The sequence below is a fragment of the Hipposideros armiger genome, unplaced genomic scaffold (assembly GCF_001890085.2).
Source record: "Hipposideros armiger isolate ML-2016 unplaced genomic scaffold, ASM189008v1 scaffold_818, whole genome shotgun sequence".
NCBI lineage: Eukaryota > Metazoa > Chordata > Mammalia > Chiroptera > Hipposideridae > Hipposideros > Hipposideros armiger.
In genome coordinates this window covers 235,874-259,624 of record NW_017732168.1, presented here as the reverse complement: position 1 = coordinate 259,624, position 23,751 = coordinate 235,874, and the positions used below count along the sequence as shown (strand labels likewise).

The 23,751-nt window shown below is 38.0% G+C and overlaps 1 protein-coding gene across 1 annotated transcript in view; it reads right to left on the bottom strand.

The window, feature by feature from the left end:
- The window catches only part of COL6A6 (collagen type VI alpha 6 chain), a 101,675-nt gene that overhangs the window by 42,197 nt on the left and 35,727 nt on the right, over positions 1–23,751 (bottom strand). The window contains 10 exon segments of the mRNA XM_019628915.1: positions 6,334–6,396; positions 8,038–8,100; positions 9,754–9,789; positions 15,170–15,223; positions 16,467–16,532; positions 20,446–20,508; positions 21,691–21,744; positions 21,834–21,878; positions 22,208–22,234; positions 22,321–22,392. Of these exon segments, the coding sequence (XP_019484460.1) occupies positions 6,334–6,396; positions 8,038–8,100; positions 9,754–9,789; positions 15,170–15,223; positions 16,467–16,532; positions 20,446–20,508; positions 21,691–21,744; positions 21,834–21,878; positions 22,208–22,234; positions 22,321–22,392 (543 nt within the window).

Genomic DNA, 23,751 nt, shown 5'->3' with positions numbered 1-23,751 from the left:
TGACTTTGCTGATTCCTGTTCTGGAAAAAATTATCACAGCTGTCAAATAAACACTAGTAAATAAAGGAAAATTAATAAAGTAACTCATGCCAGATGTTGCCTAAACGATTATGCTTCCTTGTAAGTCTTTTCCACCGAGATTTTAGGCTCTCACTGTTTTACTGTTAGAGCAGATGTTGATAAAATGTCAGACACCTAACGTGGGCATTCAAATGACATTTGCCTTGAACTACATTCTTCCTGTTTCCTTGCTTTGATAGAAAGCATGTTTTATGTGTGTATGTGTGTGTGTGTGTGTGTGTGTGTGTGTGTGTGTGTGTGTTTTAAGGTAAACATCGTTATTTAAAATGTAATAAGTTGGACATAAAAAACATCCTAATAAGGAAAGATTGTTGAACAATGAATTGGTTAATAAGGAAGATAACAGGATCTCTCCACAGTCTTCCATCTCAACTCCCTTCTTTATCTTAAACGAAGAGTCTCAATGTCTTCACTTTCCATAGCTCTCAACCCTTTTCCATCTTTCATTTCCACCACTGCATGGCTCCCATGACCTTCATGTTCAATCCAGTTGACTTTTTTTTCTGTTCATACCTTATTTGAGTCTGATCATGTATTTTCTGAAACTTTTCCATTAACTTCTGTAACACCAGGTTACCATGGTCTTCTTCCTGGTCTCTTCTCAGCAAACTTTGAAGACATTCCTTCTTCTAACTGCCTCTTAAATCTCCAGGTGCCTTAGGGCTCCAACCTCTGACCTTATTTTCTCACTTTATCCCCTCTTCCTGAGTGACAGTCCTTCTCCAAAATGACTCCTAGGTATACGAATCTCCAGTCCAAACCACTCAACTGAACACCAGACTCATATTAAAATGCCTAGGGCTACTGCATAGAAATTGATTACCAAAGATAATCATATTTACTGCAAGTCACGCTTAGCCTAATTTTTTTTTTCATTAAGGTATGGTGCCACCCTTTACTCCCCCTGAAACCCAAGCCAGAAACCTAAGAATCAGCCTAGACCCCTCCCTCTCTCTAGCTCATCTCTCAAAACCAATCAGTTACAAGTCCTACAGATTCTATTTCCTTTCTGTCGCCATCTCTATTCCACTCCCATCGCCATCACCTACCTCCAGGCTCTTCTTGCATTATGCCCGAATTCCTGGTTTCCCTGGCTTCTCTCTAATTCATTCTCCACTCCTTTCTCCTTTTTCCTTTTGATTTAAAATGTCAGCCTGACGCTGTCACGTTGTCTGGAATTCTAAATTCTGAACAGTTTTAGAGTAAAGTTGAGATACTTCATTTACTGATATATAAAATCCCCCAAAATGTTGGTACTACATGCCTCTGTAGTCATCTGTGACTCCCCCAATCATTCCATGTTCATGCTCCTCAAACCACCTGAAGTCTCCACCTGCTTCTTGTTGTCCTACATCTCCACGCTTGTGCTAGTTGTTCCATAGCTTGGGGTTTTTTTTCCCATCTAGGGAGCGGCATAATGTCCCTTTTCTGAAAATCTTACTTTTAGCATCACTGTTCCAGAAAAGAATACCTGAACCCCCTGGTGGTGCTGGGTCTCACAATTGTCCCAGATTTGTCTGAATATAATCGTTCATTTGTTTCTCTCTCTCATCCCCTGGATACTAGCCTGTACACCCCTTGAAGGAAGGGGCACATCCTATTGACTCCGTATCTGTGGAACTTATTACAGTACCTAGAACCTATCAGTTCACCCATCTATTCATCTATCTCTCTATCCACCTATCCAGGAATGGCCCCCAAGAGGTATAAAATAATGGGTTTAATTTGTTGGTTTTTCATATGAAATTTTTGTGTCCTTCACAGTAAGATGAAGCAAAGAGATTTTAATTGTCCTCAACAATAAGGGATAAATTAGAAGTCTTGCCTAGGACCTCACTTTCTATGCTTCCTTCAGAAATTATGAGTTCTATGAGATGATGTCTCACAGGTTACTTCATGTGTAGTCAGTAACATCAAGCACGCACAAGCACCATGAGAGGTTATCCTGCATAAAAGCCATCCAAAATAAAAGATTTCCTGGATAGATGGGTAGATGGAGACAGTGCTGTGTCAACAGAACATAAGAAAACCTGATTCTTTTTCCTGTGCAGGACTACACAAAGTACCAAACTAGGGATATGACTGATTGAATGGGGCTCAAGCTTCAGTGAATTGTTACCCAGACACATTATCTTCTCAAATACTGCTGGTTGTATAAGGGACCATGGTTCTAAAGGAAAGAAGAAAAATTCCCTGCTACCCTCAAGAAATCAAAGAGTCAAAAATTGCCTTGATTTGAGATCAAGAGTTGCTGTGAATTAAAAGAGAAGCCTAGGGCATTTAAAGGTTTCCCTACATCAGAGCATTAGCTAGAGGCCAAATCTCCACTGGCTTTGTTGTAATGGGAGTCCTTTTATTGAAAATTTATTTTGTGCAAGGCACTGTGCTAAGAGGTATGCATTTATATACTTACAGACTTCTTCAATCTTTACAACAACACAATGAGATACATATTATTAATATTTTACCAATAAAAACAGATTCTCAAAGTGTTTAACCCTATATCACTCAGTTAATAAGAGGATGAAATTGGAATTGAACCTGATTCTGACACTAAAGACTGAACTCCCAGCCACTCGTTCTCCTGTTCTGAGGCCTGTGTCTGGAACAGGATTCCCAAACTCTTACCAGTCATACACCAGCTGAGATTGGAGTTTCAAAATGTGAGTCTGCAAACTTGGTGCAGGAGGCTGTTCCCAGATCTAACATCCGATATGGGCACTAGGGGCTCTTTTGTTCATGTTGAGATTGTCACACAGTCCTCGGCAATCACAATTGCTTTAGTGTTAGAATGGAGATGTTAAGAACCTAAATGTTTTTTAAAATCATCCTTAGTAGCATCTTATCAGAAGGGATTGTACTAAGGGTTTAGAATTAATGGCTGGGGCATTGCCAAGGACGCCTCTCTTGGGGATGGGATACGGCAGGGCAGGGGCAAGAAGTGTGGGTTCTTCTCACCTTTAAAAGGAATCCTGTCACATATTATACTCGTGGGGGTAATTCCTTGCCTACACTCACAACCAGCAAATATTAGGCTGAGATGATACAATCCAAGGAGATTCAATGTTCAGCTTCTGTAAGAGTCAGATATGAGTGATATCCGAGAGAAAAAAAAAAAATCAAGAAGCCAGCAAGGTGTGGGCTAATGCAGAAACAACTCCCAAGACTCCAAGGGAAGATGTTGATTTTGACGGTGCTATTCTATCCTACACTCCATTCACACTGAACCATTTATGGTTCTCCGAACTCACCTTGATATCTCTTTTCATATAACCTGGTTCCTTTTCCTGGATGCCTGCCTCTCTCCTTTGGTCACCTGGCAAACGCCTCTTTATCCTGCAAAATCTAAGCCACTTTTCTCCTCCTTTAACTCCACCCTTTCTCTCATCACGCTACCTTGGGTATAATTCTATTTAACATTTCGCACATCACATCTCAATTATCTGTCTGCATGAATCTCCTTTACGAGACTGGGAGCACTTGAGTCTAGGGCCTGTGTCTGATTCATCCTTTTCTCCTCCTACAGGGCTTGACACACAGGAAGTGCTCAGTAAATGTTTGTCAAATGAGTAAAAGGAATGAGTGATGCATCATCTAGTCTAGACTATACAGAATGATGAAATCCAAAGATTGCAATATAGGTCACACATTGTTATATTGCTATTATTATTCTGGTTTTCCTTGGACTGGTTATGAGCATGCTTTGGGAATAAAATACCCCTGTTATATTAGGTAACATCAACACAATATAGTAGTAATAAACATTTATATAGTGCTTACTATATTGTAGGCACTGTTCTAAGTACCTATATTAAACCACCTAATTTTCACAACAATCCAACGAGGCAGCTACTATTACTATTCTCATTTTATAGCAGGTTAAATAAATTACCCAAGGCCACACAGCTAGGCAGGTACAAAGCTGGCACCCAAACCCAGGCAGCCTGGCTCCAGGCTCTGTGCCCTTGACCGCTATGCTTTGTAAAGCTGAAATTCTACTTTGTATCCCAAATTTGCACTGAATAATTTCAACCTTCCTTGATATTGCATATGATACTAGTGATTATGTCACTAAACACCCTATTTAAAGAATCATTCCAGCTCTAATTGGAATTAATATTTTGTGTCTGATTTTCCATTCCTTTTCTAGGCCTTGGGTTACTTTCCTGTGGGACCTTAAGGTAAACCAAACAAGAAAGGAATGTAGGAAGAAGGTACAAAAGAACATGCTATGACTTTCAAAGTTCTTTCTTTTCCATTGTGCCATGGACTGTATTTCTTTTATATCATAGCCATATCCTTGGCTGGATGAGTATGTTTGATTTATGCAGGATGCCCCAACGTTGCATAAATTAATACGTTCCCCAGAACACTGCCAGCTGAATTCACATCCCTTTTTCTAAATGTATATCCTAAGAACAATCTTCAAGCCTGCAATTAGAAAACACTCATGTCATTCCACCCGCGTGGCTGGTCCTTGTGTAAAAGAATATGAAGCTTATGTCCGTGAATGTAGACCCAGTAACAAATAACACCTTCTTGTTTATCTGATTGTGTTTCTCTCTGTGGTTTTCCTTTGGAAACAATTTTGAGATCTCATTCATCATGTCCTGAACATAGAAAATTCTACACATCTTAGAAATAGCACTTTCACTGTGTTGACAAGGGTATTTAAAGAAAAGCAAGCAAGGAAAAAAACCTGTGCTCTGCTGCCAGGCACATGGAAAGAGCTAGACTAGGGAGAAGTTGTGCTTTTGACTAGCTCTAGCAATGCCAAGAGGGTAAATGATTTATGACTATGACCAATCTTGCCAAAGCAAGATTAAAGGGGACCCACTCAGGAGTACACTACAAGGCAAGTGGAATAACTCATTGGAGTAACTGCCTTTTGGATACAACTTTGGATTCTAGAGCAAGAGAATTACCAAGCTCTTTGAATTTCAACCCATCTCCATTGCAATACTTTATATAAACAGATGAGATAACCACCAGATATATGTTTCCCTTGGCATTCACCTTTTTTTTTTAATCCCATTTGTGGTGCCCTTTTAATGATTCAAGGATGTGAATGCAAAATAGTTACTTTTCATCAGTTTAGTCCTACCAGGAAATTTTAAAATTGTCATTTTTTGAAAGAGCATATTCATCAAAAATGGGAACAAATACTCTCATGAGCAGTAATTAATCAGCTTTAAAATATTGTAGCATGAGATACAAATTTATGCAAATAGCTTCTTAAATATTTTGATGGTGAACACATCCACTTAAGTGTTGGACCATTGCCCAGTTTAACTAACGGGCACAAAGTAATGGATTCCCTTTATCCTCACGTTAGCCGAGAGCGCAAGTCCCAACTATGTCTCGTTCATTCATTGACTGATTAATTCATTGTACAAATATGCATTGAGCTCTAAAGAATAGCAGCACGGTTGTTCTGGGATCTTGGATATAGTATAAGCAAGACAAATTCCTCGCCCCCACAGAGCTTACAATCTAGAAGAAGAGACAAATACAGTTAAACAAATAAATATATACTGTGAATGCAGGTAGGCAAGGGTCAAATTACGTAGGGCCTTGCTACTCAAAATATGGTCAGGGGACCAGCAGTATTAGCCTGTCCTGGGAACTCACCGACATTCAGTGTAGAATCTCAGGCCCATCCCAGACCTACTGAATCAGTATCTGTATTTTAACAAGTTCTGTAGGTAATTCTTAAACATTTTGATGTTGGATAGTGCTGGTGTGGGACAGTCATTCCCAACATTGAGTGTGTATATTAGAATCACTTGGGGAGAATTTAAAGTCACTGTTACCCTGGCCTCACCTCCAGAGATTCTGATTTCAGTGTCTGGAGAGGGTCCCAAGTGGTGGAGTGTTTTATAGTCTGCCCAGGTGATTCTCACGCGTCACTAGGCTGAGGGCCAGTAGAGAAGGTTGCGTTCCGGGTGCATGGGAAGCTCCTGAACACGGAGATCAGGGGCATGACGTCACCTGATTTACACAGAGGCAGAATCCTTAACCTCGCAGTATTGGCTGAGCTGCCGAGGTAAAAAGGTCTAGACAGAATGACAGCCTGCTCAGCAAGGTAGGGGTCAGGATATAATGTGGCCATATCGAGCAATGAAGTCAAAGCTAACATACTTTGTTGGTTCATGGGCAGTAAATAATCTGTCTGCAGGGAAGAAATCACAAGGACATCCATATTACAGCCAAGATCAAAGCCACGTGCAGTCACTTTCTCTCATTACATACCTGGGGACCTCTACTTCCCAGGCCTCCATTTTCTCCTTTCACACCAGTCTCTCCTCTTGGGCCCTATGTACAGAGAATTTAAGCATTATTTTTTCCCTAAAATAGAACACCGGAATATTAAAATGGAAATGTTAAGTCAGTAACATGAATGGAAACAGGAAAGAGAATTCCACTCATGCCTTTGGTTCTGTCTTGATCTGTCGAGCTCTCCCTCTGTGTGGGGAGAAAAGGATCTAATCTGACATTTAGGCAGTTGGGCATTTGCAGTCAAAATGAAGAAATACAGGACAGGAGAGTTTTTCGGTATTGTTTGCCAATTATCCTAAGCATGTTTATCCTCTCAATGCATATAATTCTCATGCTAAAAGAAAATAATCCTTAGTTATATAAGTCTGAAACTGGAATGTTTAAATGGACTTTCTATTCAATAACCACACGGAAGACTGGTCATATCACTAAGATAGGGCACATAGTAAGATGAAATTTGGATATGTTTACTTCTGAAACATTATATTGCCTACGAACTGTGGCTGCCATATGATACACAGAGAAACCTTCATGCTGTGTTTGGTTTTTGCAGCTCCTTTTAAATTATTTTGTGACAAAAGAAAGAGTCTATAAAATGGAAGAAGGGATGTTCTAGCTGTATTGCTTGTTTAGCACAAAATAAAGCCTGCCAATCCATAGAAATGCTTCCCCACGACCCCAGTGGTAAATATGTCTCACTTGAAGGTGAGAAAAATGAACTTTCCTCAGCTGGCAAGTAAGACAAAGAAAATCAATCAAGCCAGAAAGAGATAGAGGTACAAGGGGCAGACTGTTTACTGCTCTGAAATCTTGGTAAAACGTGAACAAAGCTTCTCTTTTGATGTCTAAGGATATTTTGCCCAACTTCCATGCACCAAGCTGCCAACATATAATAGTTACTTTAGTGTTGTTGTTGTTGTTGTTTAACTATGTGGATTAGAACTTTAAAAAATTGCAGAACCATTGCTTGGCCTGCATTTGCCAAACAGTAAAATTATTTCTCAAGATTTCAAAACCAAAAGCTTGGAGAGAAAAACAATATGCTCCAATGTTCTGTGTTCTGACTTTCTTTCATCTCAGCCTTTTCTAGGACTTCCTTTCTCTTCTTGATATTATTTTAGGCTACATTTTGCCCTTTCTGGCACATGCTTCCTTTCCCCTCATGTGATCAGTGTGAGAGTCACCCATGGCTTGTTCCTTGTAAAGGAAAAAGCGCTGGAGGTAGCTCCCAGGAGAAGTAAGATAGAAAGCACAGGCTAAAGGTCACACTGCAGATCGCCCCGCTGATGACTTCAGCTGAATTTGGAATAATCGTTTCCTAGAGTGCAGCCAATTTTTCTACATCATGTAAGACTGAGTGTTCACTACGCTAACTTGACCAAAATTCCCAGTTTTGAGGCTCACCATTTTCCTCCGCTCAAGGTCCCGGGAGAATCCCCTAGCTAGCCTGAATCCATCCCACAGCGACCACTGCCCAGTGTGTTCATTGTCTTTTCACTTCCTGACTAGGACAAAACTGACATAAAGGCAAACAAATGCTGGTCAAGATTGTGCTGCTTCCTTACTTTGTTACCCTGAAAACACTTTAAACAACAGTAATTCTACCAGGAGAGGGGTAGAGGGACTCTAGGCTTCAGATTCTTTAATTCTCACATCATGATTAGTCTTAACATGTACCTGAGGACCCTTAAGTCCCAGTGAGCCTTCAAGTCCATCCGGGCCTGGGATGCCTGCTATCCCCTGTGGTGACAGAGAATCAACCTGTTAACACTGTTTCCTGAGAATTTTGTATCCTTCATGTGCAAGATTATAAACATTTTTTCAATCACAATGGCAGTGCAGGATCTTTGCAAAAAACATAAAAAATAAAGGAAAATACAAAGAAGGAAATAAAAATGTTCTATAATCTCATCTAGCAAAAGCAACCATAACTAATATGTTTGTATATTTTCTTTCAGTCTTTACCTACCTATCTATCTATCTATCTATCTATCTATCTATCTATCTATCTATCTATCTGTATATGTGCACATGCACATACACACTCACACACACACACACACACACACACACTCACACATACTCACTCCCTTTGTCTCTTATAACACTTGTAATATAGTATATCCAACTTGGGCATTTGGCTTGAAAAATCTCACTTTTACTTCACATTTTCTTCAAAAATCTCTAAGCATCTTACATTATATTTGTATTCAAATAGACTGAATACTAGGGATCAATAGCTGAGCAATCTCTTCACATTGCTCTTGAACTCTGCTACAGATAAGAATTCCAAGAAGAGTAAGAAAGAATTAAGAAAGTTTAATTTATGCAACTACTAAGATAACTCAAATTTGTCTCAGCTGTTACACAGTTGGATATGATTAAATGTTCCTTACTGATGCCTTTTCCTAGAAATCAGAGAGGAAATGTCTCAACACTTTCTCTCCCCAATCTCATTTCATTTATTTCTTGCCCTTTTTCTGGATTTGCTTTTTTTCTTTTTGTCGAATTCTAACCTTGAAGTGTGTGTGTATGGGGTAATGTCTGTGGATGGTAAACTCTTAGTCTTTGTCTATTTGAAAATGTCTATTTTACTCACTCATAGTTTTGCTACTTACAAAATTCTAGGGTAACAGCTATTTTCCTTCTGTACCCGCATAATATTAATTTGTTGTTTTCTGGCATGTATTAGTATTAAACAGAAGTATGCTGCAATCTAATTTGTTATTCCTCTCATGGGTAAAACTGTTTTTTTCCTCTGGTAGTGCTTAGGATGTTTTCCTCAACATTCTGGAATTTCACTATGATGTGATTGAGAGTGGATTTATTCTTTATTCTCATTGTATTTTCAGTCTGAGGATGTGTGTTTCTTCAGTTTTGACAACTACTCTTTCATAAATATTGTAGGTTCATGAGCATGTATAATGTATCACCAAGACATACAAAGGAGATGTGATATTTGCTATAGTCCATTTTTGAACAAAATATTCAGAATATCCCATTTATATTAGGGTTTTTATTGTACTACCTTGGTTTAAAAGGTGTTTATGTAAATTGTAAATAAAGTTTACAGCAAAAATCTAAAAGAAAAGTCACCCACTTAGTTACTAGAGTTTGTATGTAAAATCCAAAGTTCCATTTAACAATAATTGGGTCAAGTAATGTCTCATTGTTATTTTTTATGGTTTTGATTAAAGTGCCCAAATTTTCATTTTAAGATTTGCGTTCTTGAAATCGTAGCCTAAAAGTTTTCTAACATTTCATTCCACTACCAATATCACCAAAAAGGAAAGAACTTCAGGCCTGGGAAAGACTTTTCAGAGTCTTTATTCCACTTCTTTGATTGGACACAGAATATTTATTATTTGGAGTTAAGAAAAAAAATCATTGTACCTCTGGGCCTGTATGTCCCCTTCGGCCATGAACTGCCTAAAATAGGAGGAAAAGGTATATATGATTAACTCTGGGGAAAAAAATGCTTTTTATAATTAAATTATTATTGGTCACCTTAAGGCACTGACATTAAAAAAAAAAGTTCCCACGTGTTGTTTAAAACATTTAATTACCCGCTGCACCATGAAAGCAAAATGTTGCCAACTCTAAACTTCTATCCTAAGGCAATAGGTAATTAAAATCACAGACAATTGAAATCTATAGATACTTACGAGAACAGGTTGTGGTCAGTAATTTATCCTCCACTAAACTGGTACTAGAGCGGTTCACACAAGCTCCACAATTGGCTGATTTGAATATCATTTCTTTTCATTTTTCTACAGTACTACCATGTAAGCCAGAAATCAGGAGTAGCGTGACCAACAGGCAGGAAGCCAGAGGAATAACTGGGAAAATTGATTTCATGAGCTTTATTAGAGATTAATTTCAGAAGCTCAAGGTAGCCAAACTAATTTTATCTCACCCCTCCCGCCAAAGCCAAATATCTGTCAAAAAAAATGAAAGAATTGTCCCAAGCATTCAAAAGTTATTCCATTCAGCATGTTAATAAAATATCCAGTCAAAACAATGGCACCAACAATTAAGTGGATTTTTCCTACTACTTGCATATGTAAGATTAGGGTCTGGGTATATTCCAGATAAATATTTTATAGATCTGGAAATCAAGAGGCAAAGACATTTTATTGTCTAACTTAGGATCTCTCAGTAATGTAATAGCAATATTGACATCCAGGATTTGCAAATTCAACAAATATCAGACTACATTTTCTTGATGGACATTTATTTGAGATATTCAGGTCAAAATTCTATGAGAGGCCAGTACTTCAGACTTTAAATTCTGCTAATTACATTTCAGTCAAAAGTTATTATTATCTAGGAAACAGACTGTGCATCTGAGGAAATGGCTGGAGGACTATTTAAAACTTCAACGCCATCATCTTGAGATGCAAGTCCAAATCTTCTCTATCGGAGACAGGAAAAGAAACTCTTTCTACTCATTTAGCACAAGGGTTGTTCTGTTCTGAATCAGTTCACTTCAGTTTCATTCAGAAAAATATCTACCATGATCTACTACCCACAAAGCACATTAGATGAGAACCATAGTGGCATAAAGATGACACACACACGTATGCGCACACAGAGTCGTTGATGTCAGGGAACCCTCACTCTTGTGGTTTGGAGGGGAGGAGATACATATTACAAACATTTACAAGGCAGAGTATGGCAAATGCCACAGGAAAGGTGAAGGACAGAAATACGGGTTTTGAAGAAGAAAGACCTGTGCTCAGTTAGAAAGCACTAATTTCCAATGGGTCAAATCAGGAAAATCTTCCTGGAGGAAGGAAGAGATTTTCATACCCACCCAAGCTGACCTGTAAGCATATAAGTAATCAACATGATCAAGCCTTCAAAAATTCAGACAATATAGCCCCATGATCCTTTCTTTCAAATTTTATAATATTAGTTTAAATCCTTTGAAGTGTAGAAATAAGGCTGAGCCATAGAAATTGTGATTACAGAACAAAATATAAATGTTATCTATTTAACAATTTAAAAATCATATGAAAACAGGAAAGCTGGAAAAGGTGTGGGGAAAGTGTCGATTATACTATATCCTCATCTTTCACTGTAGAGAGTCAGGGTCTAAACACCATTTTAAGCTAAAACATGTATTCCAAACATATCTTAACCTCCCAATTTTTTCATAATCATTCTTTCTTCTTTGAGGAGTGTATGCCTATTTTTGTCAAGGAATGCTACCACCTGACATTTATAATTTTTCAGTTTTATTTTTTTCTTCTATTAAATTCAAGTAAAATTACACGCAGTATTTTAATTTGAGAATAGCATGATCTTTTTTTAATCAAAAGCACCACTATTGACAACTGCAGCTGTAAACATGCATAAAAAAGGTGCCAGGAATAATGATTACCAAATGTTAACGACAGTTATTTTTAGATGGAGGGTGTCAGATGACTTAAATTTTTTATTCTGCCTTATTTTCTGCATTTGAATATTTAAAAATCAGCATGCATCATTTTGCAATAACACTAAACTCATTAACCTTTTAGAAAGAAGAAAAATCTATACCACTGACTGAAAAACTCTAAGATGTAGGTAGATAGCGAGCACTGAGGACTCTGTTATGCAAATTGTACCATGAGTTGGCTCTCTGCACTGTCAATATTCTATCTCTATTACTGCTTTTGTGGCTTCGTGATTACCATATGCCTGACTATATTTCTCAGTGATATTTATCCCATTTTTTTTTGTTGCTTCTAATATATCTTACATGCTACATTTTCTTCCCCTTTCCCATTGCTCCTCAAGCCCTATGAGCTTGCTTTCTTCACTTTCTATTGTCTTGTCAGTTTTTTAGACTCCTTTTAGAGCAATCAAGTGGTCTTAATTTTTTTTTTAAGACTTTGGAGAACTATTTGCCAGAGCTATTTTACCTTTTCCTTAAGTAGTTTCTCTTCTAATGAGGGTCTAACTACCCTGTGCTCATGTAGTTTTCCCCTTCTGTCCTTGCAATTTCTATGCAACATTAGTAATCATCTGATTAATAATGAAGATTAAACATTTTTTATTATTATTCACCTTTGATAGGGCCACCTATTTACTGAATAGTTGAAACGGGGCATAGCTGGACTTGGGTTAGTAGCTTCGATATGGATATGTTGTCTTAAACATTGTTTCATCATGAACTATTTCTTTTACCGTATGGCTGCCTCTCCCTTCAAATGTTGGCATTTAAGAGCCTGAGAGAATGCACCCAAAGCCTCTCAAGTCACAGTTTCTCTGTGTTGTAATACTCACCATTTCTTCTGTCTTTGCAGCCTCTGTGGCCTAGTTCGCTAAGTTGTAGATATTAAAAATGGAATATTCTTCAGTTTCTCATGAGTCCTGCTTCCTCGGCTAAACTGTGTTTCTATTGGTATAGTCCCTGATATTCTGAAAATCTAGCACCCCTGGATGTTCACCAGTGTTTTAGGCCTATGGCAGTTACTTTTTTAAAATCTGACCCCCAGCTTAAGGACTGAGGTGGCATGTGTCAGCTCTCCAAAGCCTGCCTCATTAGAATCCAGATTTTAAAGCAGTTGGCCAATATTTGTCATGTGTGGCATGACATTGTGGTCATTCTTTGGTAAACTATTTTATATTTCTCTTGGTTTTGGCGAGTTGCACAAACAGGGAACAGTATAGAAAACACCTTGACTTTGCCATCTTTAGCTGAAAGTCCTACTTTTACTCCTGAATGACACCACTGAATCTATAACCCAAGATGGGGCCATATATCTCAGGAGTTGTGTGGTTTAAATAATACATGGTGATTCTACATTAGCCTCTAGAGAGACCATAGCCTCTATAAAATAATAAAAGTACCTCTCCCATGCCAGGGTTTCTTGGATGATATTTTTAAGTTCAAAATATTTTCCCATGGTATGGTAAGCTGGCTATACCATTTCACCTTTTAGAAGGTGAAATGAATAGCAAATGTACTTCTTTATCTTTAGACGCATTAAAAACAGCAGTAGCAAAGCACTTTCCCAGCAATTAAACTCTGCACATTTTAAACATAATTTCTGTTTTTATTTCTATTTTCTCTGCTTTGCAAAGAAGGAGTGTGTTTCAAGATACAAAAGTATTTTCTAGATGGAGTATAACAGCTGGTTCTATGAACTGCTCATAAAATACAATGCATAATAAATGCAATACATTAAACTAGTTTTTATTTGTGCACAATTTAAAAACATTATATATTTTGGGGGTGGGGAATATAGGAAGTTGGAGAAGGTTAGATAAATAAAGAATGGAAAGAAAATGTTGCACAATGAGAAGAGACAGGTCTAATGTAAAACTCAATGCTGTCATTTAAATATATCTTATAAAAAGTTATCTTTTTGTTTGATAAAGATTTTCTTTTATAATATTTGTGTTCTTCCAAGAAGTCAAGAACAGAATTATTTTTTAAATATTACTTATTGAAAAATTAACAAAACAAATAAAAAAGACTCCAAAAGGTTCCATAAGCAAGTGACCTAACTTTACTCTCAGATATATATTTTTATGCCTTGACATGAAACTACCATATGATCTAAAAATTTTACTTTTGGGTACTTATCCAGAGGAAACAAAAACACTAACTCAAACAGATAAATGCACTGCCATGTTTATTGCAGCAACAGCCAAGATGTGGAAGCAACCTAAGTGTCCACTGATGAATGAATGGATAAAATAATGTGGTATATATACAATTTAATATTTTTCAGCCATAAAAAGATACATCTTGCCATCTGCAACAACATGGATGGACCTTGAGGGTGTTATGCTAAGTGAGATAAGTCAGAGAAAGGCAAATACCATATGATCTCACTTATATGTTGAATATTGAAAAAAAAAATGAACTCATAGATACAGAGAACAGATTGGTGGTTGCCAGAGGTGGGGGGGAGGTGGGGGGTAGAGGGTAGGTGAAATGGGTGAAGGGGTTCAAAAGGTTCAAATTTCCAGGTATAAAATAAATAAGTCATGGGATGTAATATGCAGCATGGTGACTATAGTTAATAATATTGTATTGTATATTTGAAAGTTGTTAAAAGAGTAAATCTTAAAAGTTGTAATCACAAGAAAAAAATGTAACTATATGTGGTGATGGGCGTTAATTAGATTTATTGTGGTGATCATTTTATAACACATACACATACCCAATCATTATATTGAACACCTAGAATTAACACAATATTGTATGTCAATTATATCTCAGTAAAATACATACAATGTGTTTTAATTGAGCACAAATAAAAACTAGTTTAATATATTGCATTTATCATGCACCACATTTTCTAAGAAGTTCATAGAACCAGCTCTTATACCCCATCGAGAAAATATTTTTGTTTCTTGGAGCACACTCCTCTCCTTTGAAAGGTGAGAAAAATGGAAGTCAGAGCAGAGAGAGGACTCACACCAGGACTCACTTTCCTAAGTATAGAGTCATAAAATTTGGCAGAGGAATGGAGTTTGGGTCTTATAACATCACTGGCAACCTCAGCTAGCTTAGTGAGTAGGCCAGACACTGCCCGGTCTTCCCCGAGTTGGCTGCATTTTTGTTCTCTTTGCCCAGCCCTTTCTCCTGGTTAGGAATTTCCCCTGCAGCTCGTGCCTTCCAGCCTGAGCTCCATTTCAGGGGCTTTCCCCAGTCTTTTGCCAACTCTATTCTCCGAGACATCCTAGGTTACTTTCTCCCAGGTACTGAGCCCCAGTAGAGCTATCCCACTCATGTCCACAATCAGCCATTTTCATCACAATACAGGCTTCTGGAGCAGTGGGTCTCCTTGTCTAGAAGAGCTCTTACTGTGTGTCTTCTGGAGCCTGGTGTTCCAGGGGGGCCTGGCCAGCCTCTTCTACCCTGTCAAATGAAAAAACAGATGTGACGGTAATTACACAACATCAACACATTTCTTCTTCAATATCAGCTCATTCGCTCCAGGGAGTTCCACCAACTAGAGGGTACTTTGGAATGTGGCATTTACTGGTCATAAATCACATCTCTACATGGATGACGAGGAACTATGGGACAAAATGCTAATGACATAGTCATTACCACTGTCTGTCTTGTGTTTGGGGTTGAAGTTAGAGTATTTAAATCAAACTATCCCCACTGTAGTGCCACAGAGTGGATAACAGAAGCATGCCATGTATCCAGTGTAGCTAGTGCTGGTTAAGATTTCTACCTTCAGACTTCTTGCTCTGTTTGGCTAGCCCGGGTAGATTAACACCCTAATGTGAATAAAACCTCACAATACTCATACATCTTCCCAGGATAGAAAAGGAGGAAATAATAATGAGTCTATAATGAGACTTACATTTACCATTTCCTGAAGGTTTATGATGTGGCAGTCCCAGTCATTGAATTCCCACCACAACCTTCAAAAGTAGGCTATTTGTCATGTTTTGCAGATGAGAAAATCGAGGTTTACAGAGAGTAGCCCAAGGCCACAGAAACAATAAGGGACAGAGCATGAGACAGGACCTAGGCCTGTCCCCCAAGCAAGGTTCTTTCTACCATATCAGACCTGTCCCCCAGGTGGAGTCCCCAAAGGAACGTCCTCATCAAGAAGACCCAAAGACACACATTCTTCAGATAATAATCTTTCAAAATTCTGAAAACAAGATCATCAAATTGTAACTTGTGAAATTTCATGAGATGAATCCCAGACTTGCCTTGAGAGTGTGGGTTGTATAGACCTACCAGATCTTGTTTATTTTTTTTCATGTATTATAAACAATAATATAACGCCTTTTAAGGGTATGTGTTCTCTGGATCCTAGGAAGGCTCTTTTGCTAGTTCTATCAGTGAACCCTACATTTTAAGTTAGAGTTTAGATGTTTGCATTCATAGATGACTACCTCAAGGGTAGGGCTTAGTGAAGCAAGTCACCCCAAATTCAGAAGAGAATGTTTCTTGAAGCCAGAGTAGCAGAAAAGGAGGAGTAAAAGGTCTTTTTGCACCTAAAAATAGTTTTTCTGTATGAAGTATACCCACTCTGATTCCAAATTCTTTATATGCATTTCATAGTCTATCACTGAGAACTTGAGCCTCACAGTCGTCATATCATTACAAGTTTACATTCAAATGCCCATATAATTACTTGTCTTCCAGGTTCTCCTTTCAAGCCCTTGGGTCCCTCAATGGTATTGTCAAATCCAGGAACTCCCTAAAAATAGAAAATAAAAAGAAAAATAGTTTTTCATTTTAAAGAACATTTCTCCTTAAAAATGTGACTTGTGTACAACACATTTAGTCACTCCCAAAAAAGTTGACAAGAGAAGTCCAACCCAATTGAAAGCAGAACTAAGTTAAGACTGTATAAATGGCTTATAAGTGTTTTCTTTTCCTCTTGTGTTTTGTATTATCAGAAGGGACTGAGAATCCAAGGTATATGTCTGTGTGCGTGTGCATTTGTGTGTGTGTGTCCGTGTGCATGCATGTGTGTGTGTGGGTAATCTAGACCTCACCATAGAAGGCATACCGAGGGGAGCAAGTGTGACATGACTTGTATTTATGACAACTCTTATCCCGGCTCTGGAAGTACTGCTTCTTGCTACGGCCATCCTTTCTCTTAACTTTTGCTCTTCTTTCTTGGGGCTCAGGCAAGTTCATACTTGATGGTGGGTAGTTTTTACACTCTCCCTACCCTTGGGAAAAGGCAAATGTTTGTAATGGGTTCTAGCACAAGAACATAAGGAGACTGAGCAGTGCTGAGGACTGTGTCTGCCACCCATTCCCTCTTTTTCCTCTTGGATGCCTGGTTGCCTTCTTCCTACATATGCTTCCCCCTACTTTTCTGGATTTCAGTAAATCCTGGAATCTTGAGTTTTTCCCAACATTCATACAAACGTTCCAGCAGGAGCTCATTGAAAACAGACACACATTGTGGGATATTGTTCTTAGCAAGCTGAACTGAAAGCTTTCTATCTTGGATAGTTAGGACCACAAACAGAGCAGTGTCGTCATGATGCTGGGACAATCAATGGAGCCAGTCAATTGAGTCAATGCTCCAATAAATTGAGAGGGGACAATAATTAGCCAGTCCTGCTGCGTGCCAGCTGCTGGGCTGTTTGGCTGACAGCAGCCCAGATTGCCTTCATCAATCAATATGTAATTTGTGATCACCAAGAGGAACATGTCATTGTTCCAGATACTTAGTAAGCTTTTCAATCAAGTAGTTTCTAAACTTACAGAGCTTCTAGGCTGAGTGAAAAAAGATGGGCTTACTTTATAACTGATATTATTAAAACTTACATGAAAAATCATTTCTCCCATATATTGAAGCCAAAGATTAGTTTCTACATTTTCTGTTTCACTCTTATGTTTAAATATTTGTCTGTTAAGTTCTTCAAGCAGGGTATACCTAAATTACAATATTACGGAATTATATTTTGGCGAGAAAGGTGTGTAAGGAAAAGAAAGATGATGTAAAATCCAAAATTTTATTCTGCTGGATGTATAAACTTCTTATTGTGGTCCAACTTTCAATTATTTGGTTGATGAGATGACATAAAAAAAAATCATATCCCAGCACATTCTACAGAATAGAACATCCCAATTTGCATGGGGACCAATTGTTTGTCAGTCTGAATACGATCTGGTCTAGTCTTTCCATTTCTATGCAACCAGACAAATGACCATCATCAAACACAAATTTATGATTAAACATGGGCTTCTAATAATGATATATTTTAGAATGATGAACTGTGTAGGTCAGACAAATGATCTAGTTCCGTTTCCCCTCAAATTACATGAGATTTTAAAAAAAAATATTTACATCAAAATGGGAAATTCCCAAGAGGCAAAATAGCTTTCATGCAATTGGAAGTTCTCTCTGAAAAAGCAAAGATTTTCAGAAATTTGTGCCATTTGCATGCATTCCTATGAATAATAAGATCATATTTGTGTTCTATTTGTTCTATCAATCTTGCTCTACCAAATTTTTCCTGAAATAGTAACACACACAAAAAGAAGCCCATGTAAAAAAGTAGAGTTGTCTTCAATTTGAGCTGCATCTTCCCAAGTGGCTGGGAAGGATTATTATGCATTGAAAAACCATTTAAAGTTATCATACTAACAAACGGCACATCATAGACAAGCTCTAGTGGGCTGAATTTTCAGCCATCCAGAAGTCACAGAACATTTCTTTTTCAATAAAAATTCTTTTATATTATTCAGATTCTTCAAAGGTGTTACATAACCATACAGACAAGTTAGCAGACAATTAGGGGAAATTTTGATCAAGGTAAATGTTAATTTTATAGCAATACCCCAACTGGATTTTTAGCCATCATATAGATGACTGAAATGTCTTTGTATTTGAACTATTATTTCTTTTTTTTTTGAGTTTAAGAATTTATTGTTAAGTATCAGATAACATAATAGCCTCTCTCTAGAAATTTCTGTGAAAGAAGTGTCTAATATATATCTCCCCCTTTCCAGAAAGCAACAGTGATAATTGAACTATTATTTCTTAATTACCCTTATTTGTGGATAGTTTTTGGTTTTTAATTAGTTTGAAACTATTTGAAAACTCTTAGGTTGCCAGACTATTGTCAGATGTCACTCAGTAAATAATGTTTTCTTCAAGTGCAAATTCCTCTGCTTTTTAGAGTTATCTTCAGTGCATACCTAACATTTACATTTTTCAATACATATTATACCAAATTCTTTCTCTTATCAATCCATAGAGGAGGGGTTATTAAAGACAAAGTCCTATGAGATTTCCAGTTGCACCAAATCTTCAGCAACACTTGGTATTATCAGTTTTTATAAATTTTAGCCATTCTGATGGGTATATAGTAGACTGCTCTGGTATATTTCTGGTGAGAATGTAAATTAGTACAAACTTTTCTGAAAAATATTTGGCTGTAAAGACTTAAGCTGAATAGTAATGTACAAGTTACCATCCAGACATTCTACTCCTAAAGTATAGACCCAATAGAAATGTGTGTGAAAGCGCACCCAATGACACATACAAGAATGTTCACAACAGCACTATTTATAACAGCAAAACCTGGGAACAACCCAAATATCTATCAACGGCAGAATGGGTAAATAAATCACGGTATGTTTACACAATGGGATACTATACAGCAAAGAGATTGAATGAGCTATTATTATCCACAATACAAAATGAATCTTAGAAACATAAACTTGAGCAAAAGAAGCCAGAAACAAAAGAGTGTGTTATAAGTAATTCACTTACTTAAAGTTCAAGAACAAGTAAAACTAATTTATGGCCCTAGGATAGTGATTAACTTAGGGAGGGCTGGTAGTGATTGGAGTGGACATGAGGGGCATTTCCGAGGATGCTCTGTTGTTGTCTAATGTTCTATTTCTTTACTTGTGGGTGAGTGCACAGGTGTATTTACATTCATCAAGCTGTATATTCATAATCTGTGTACTTTTCTGATATATGCTACAGTTCAAAAATAAGTTCTGGAGCTCTAATGCACAGCATAGTGATTATATTTAGGCAACAATACTGTATTATATTCTTCAAAGTTGCTAAGAGACTAAATCTTAAATGTTCTCATCACAGAAATGATAATTATGTGCCACGATAGAGGAGTTAGCTCATGCTCTGGTGGTAATCATATAGCAATATATGTGTATGAAATCAACACCTTGTATATTTTAAACTTACACAAGGTTATATGTCAATTACATCTCAATAAAAAAAAGTGTAATAAACATTTAAAAACAAACCTAAGTCCTAATTCATTAAGGTTTTAGAGATTGCCTCAGGTGTGGGCATGGTGACAGTAGCTCTACAGTACTAATGTTCCCTTGGGCTTGGTGTATTCCCTGTGTTGGTGTGCATCATGCCTTTTTTGGTGTAGGTGATGCCTACTCAAACGATACGCAAGGGCTTCTCATGGTCCATCTCATCCCGCATTATGATGAAGAGCCAGCAGAAGGGATCTGCTTTTCAAATTCTACAGTTGTGCTTGTGATGTTTACACTCAGGCTTGCTATTGTAGTACCTTAAGATTGGGATGTCTTTCCCTATCAGACGTGCTGATGGGAACCAAACCCTGACGTTAGTTCACAGGCCGCGTAGCCCCAGCACTTACAGGGTCTCCTCGTAGCCCCTTTGCTCCATGGTCACCAGGAATCCCTTTCTTTCCTGGGCTTCCCTAAAGTTAATAAAAATCAGAAGAAGGAAAAGACAAGAACTTTTAATAGCATCAATAAAAACAAACAGAGAGCTTATCTTCTCTCTGAATTGAATAATTAAATATTTTTCTCTAAAGTTACTTTTAAACTGGAAAGAGCAACAACCAAAAAATAGTTTCTGGCATCATGTGAATAATTTAAGAGTGACCTCAATTATTTGCCACAGTGGTGAACTCTGTGTTCCAGACACAGTTATCATCTCGTCTAGTTTTTACAACTGCTTTATAAACCAGATATTGTTTATTGTCTTTCTTTTAATGAGGAAGCTGAGAATCAGGGAGATTATCCATTTCCCCAAGGTGGTTGCATCAGCTAGAAAGTGGGCTTCTCGACTCACCTTTTCACATTCCAAAGTCAGATAAAGTAGGTGATGGCAATATGGCTGATGCTGGTACTGGTTCTAGATGGGACTATGTGCCATATACCTTCATTGTGCTACCCTGCACCACAGACTCTTGTCAACACCCTGTGGCTGTTCTTAATATGGTAGCTGCTTTTCTTTCTTTCTTTTTTTAACATAAAAAATTCAGTATAATGACTGAAACGAAAATTACAGTAATAACAATACCATTGCTATAAAACATGCTTTTTCTTATGGACCCCAATTCTTCACTCCTCTCTGTATCTATGCTCTTTGCCATGTAACTCTGTAGTGCCTACCAACTGTGGTGGGCCAAGATTCTCTACCCCTGAGTTTGGCTGTGACTTGATTTGGCCAACAGAAAGAAATAGAAATGTCGCTGGGAGAATTCCAAGCCAAGGCCTCAGGAGGTCTTGAAGAGACCTTGTGCGTTTTTACTTTCTCTCATGTGCTCTTGCCATGGCCATGCTAAGGTCATAGCCAACATGGCCAGGGAGCTGTCTGGTCCCAGGAGAAGAATAAGAGACATGGGGAACAAAACCCCCAGCCAGCCTACAGACACATGAGCCAAGGTTAGCCATGCTCAGCCTAGATCAGCTGAATCTCCCAGACACATAGGAAATAAATTTATTGTTGCACGTGATTGAGGTTTCATGACTGTTTGTCACAAAGCAATTTTGTGGCACCAGCTGGCTGATCCACCTAGCATAGCTCTTCTACTCTGTTAATCACCTTTAATTCCCAGTACAATTTTCATGTTGTCTATTTATTAAATCCCTACCTGGGATCCTTCATCACCCTTTTCTCCTTTTCTTCCAGGAAGACCATTGTCACCCTAAGAAACAGAAAAATACACTCAAGTTCCCATTTTCTTCATGAGAAACAGCTCAGAAAGGTCTTTATGGCACAAAGAGGAGGCTTTACCTGTATTCCATTTAATCCATCAACTCCGTTTTCTCCACCTTCTCCCTAAACGACAGATGTGATCAGGATAGAGTGCATTACATTTACGTGGAAAGAAGTCAGACATCAAAGAAAAGTCTAACTTTATGTTCCACAGACAGCCTCTTTGTTAGGCTGGCCCTGGGTAATAGCAAAGATTACTGAGTAATAGAATGTGTCAACAAATACTATGCATTGCCTACAATAAAAGACAGGAATAAACAAAACAAAATTCTTGACAATAAAAAATAGGTCAACAAAAACTTCATTTAAGTGATCTACTGGCCAATAATCTCAAAAATAAAAATATCTCTAGAAAGCAGATGGGGGGATAAATGATATGTTTGGTGCCATACCTCCTGTCCATTTAGTCCCCTGATTCCCTGAAAATAGAAATGACAGTAGTAGTTAGTGCAACGAAATGGAATTAATGTTGGGAAGACTTCACAATGTCTCAGGTGACCCTTACCTTAGGACCTCTGGCACCAGCGCATCCCTTAATACCTTGCTCTCCCACTGGTCCAGCGGCTCCTCTGTCTCCCTGAGAAAGAGCACATATCCAAATGAACTTTTTCTATTGTAATCTGGCATCTGTCGTGGAAATTTGACAATTGTTATGTTGGAAAAACATGTGTGGCTTCTCATGGCTTACAATCCAGAATTCATGCTTAAAGAAACTAAGAATGGAAGTAAATCATAACTACTCTGTTGACAACTTTGCTTTGCTTTAGATCGCACTTAGATTCTGTCATGAGTAGGGTAGCATCTAAATAAAACAGACATACAAACAACTAGCAGCTAATATGTATTCTCAAGATTTCCAGAAACATTCCAGGAACAGGTAATGAAAATTTAGTGAGACAGAGAAGGATGCCCCAGGTATGATCTAAGCACGAGGAATGATTTCTAGACCAAAATCCATCTTCCTTCTCTCTCTTTCTTAACAAAATACTGCTCCTGCAGTCCTTATCTTGGTAACCACACCAGTCTGTACATCTTCTGAGCTGGAAACAAAGAGGTCATCCTCAGTTTCTCTCTCCCCAAGTGGTCACCAAGTTATGTCCATTCAACATCCATTTATACTGCCCCAAACTAAAATCAGGACCGCTTTGTCTTATACCTCCTATTGCAGGACTTCCACTCATAATTCCTGCCTTTTCATCCATAATATTGTCTTGGTATGCTTTCTAAACCCATACCCCCATCATTTTTACTCCTGTGCATAACATCATTCAATGACTGCCCATGAACTGGAAGACACCATCCAAATGTTCTGCAGGATATTCAAGACTGCCAATAATCTGGGTCTTGTTTACCATATACATATATATGACCTCCTGTCACCGTATCCTAGTTTCCAGCCATGTTGATCATGTGCCATTCTGCAAACACACAATTCTCAGACTTGGTTACATGCCCTTGAACACACTGCTCTTTCTGTAGCACATTGTTCTTCCCCACAAACTTTGCCTGGAGAAATTTCTATTTCTCCTTCAGATGTCTGCCCCAAGCATTACCCCTTATTTGCAGGCTTCCTCTTCCAAGTCCTAACTGCCACCAAGGCTGTTATTTGAGGTTGTTATTTGTTCTGCTACACTCTGTCACACTGCATCCCATTATACCTCTAGCATAGTCCTTGTGGATAACAGCTGGAACCACTGTTGTCCCACTTGCCTTCCCACTAGTCTGGAAGTTACCTGAGATAGAAACTGCATTTTTTCTTTTATCTATTTATTTTTATTTCTAGGGCTTGGCACTGTGCCTAGCACATGGTAAGATGCCCTAATATATATTTGTTCAATGAATAAATGAATGGGTGGGTACATTTGTGAGTGAGGTCTTTGATAAAATAATGTGTAAATGTTAAGGTGTTTAACATATAATTGTTAAATGAATGGAG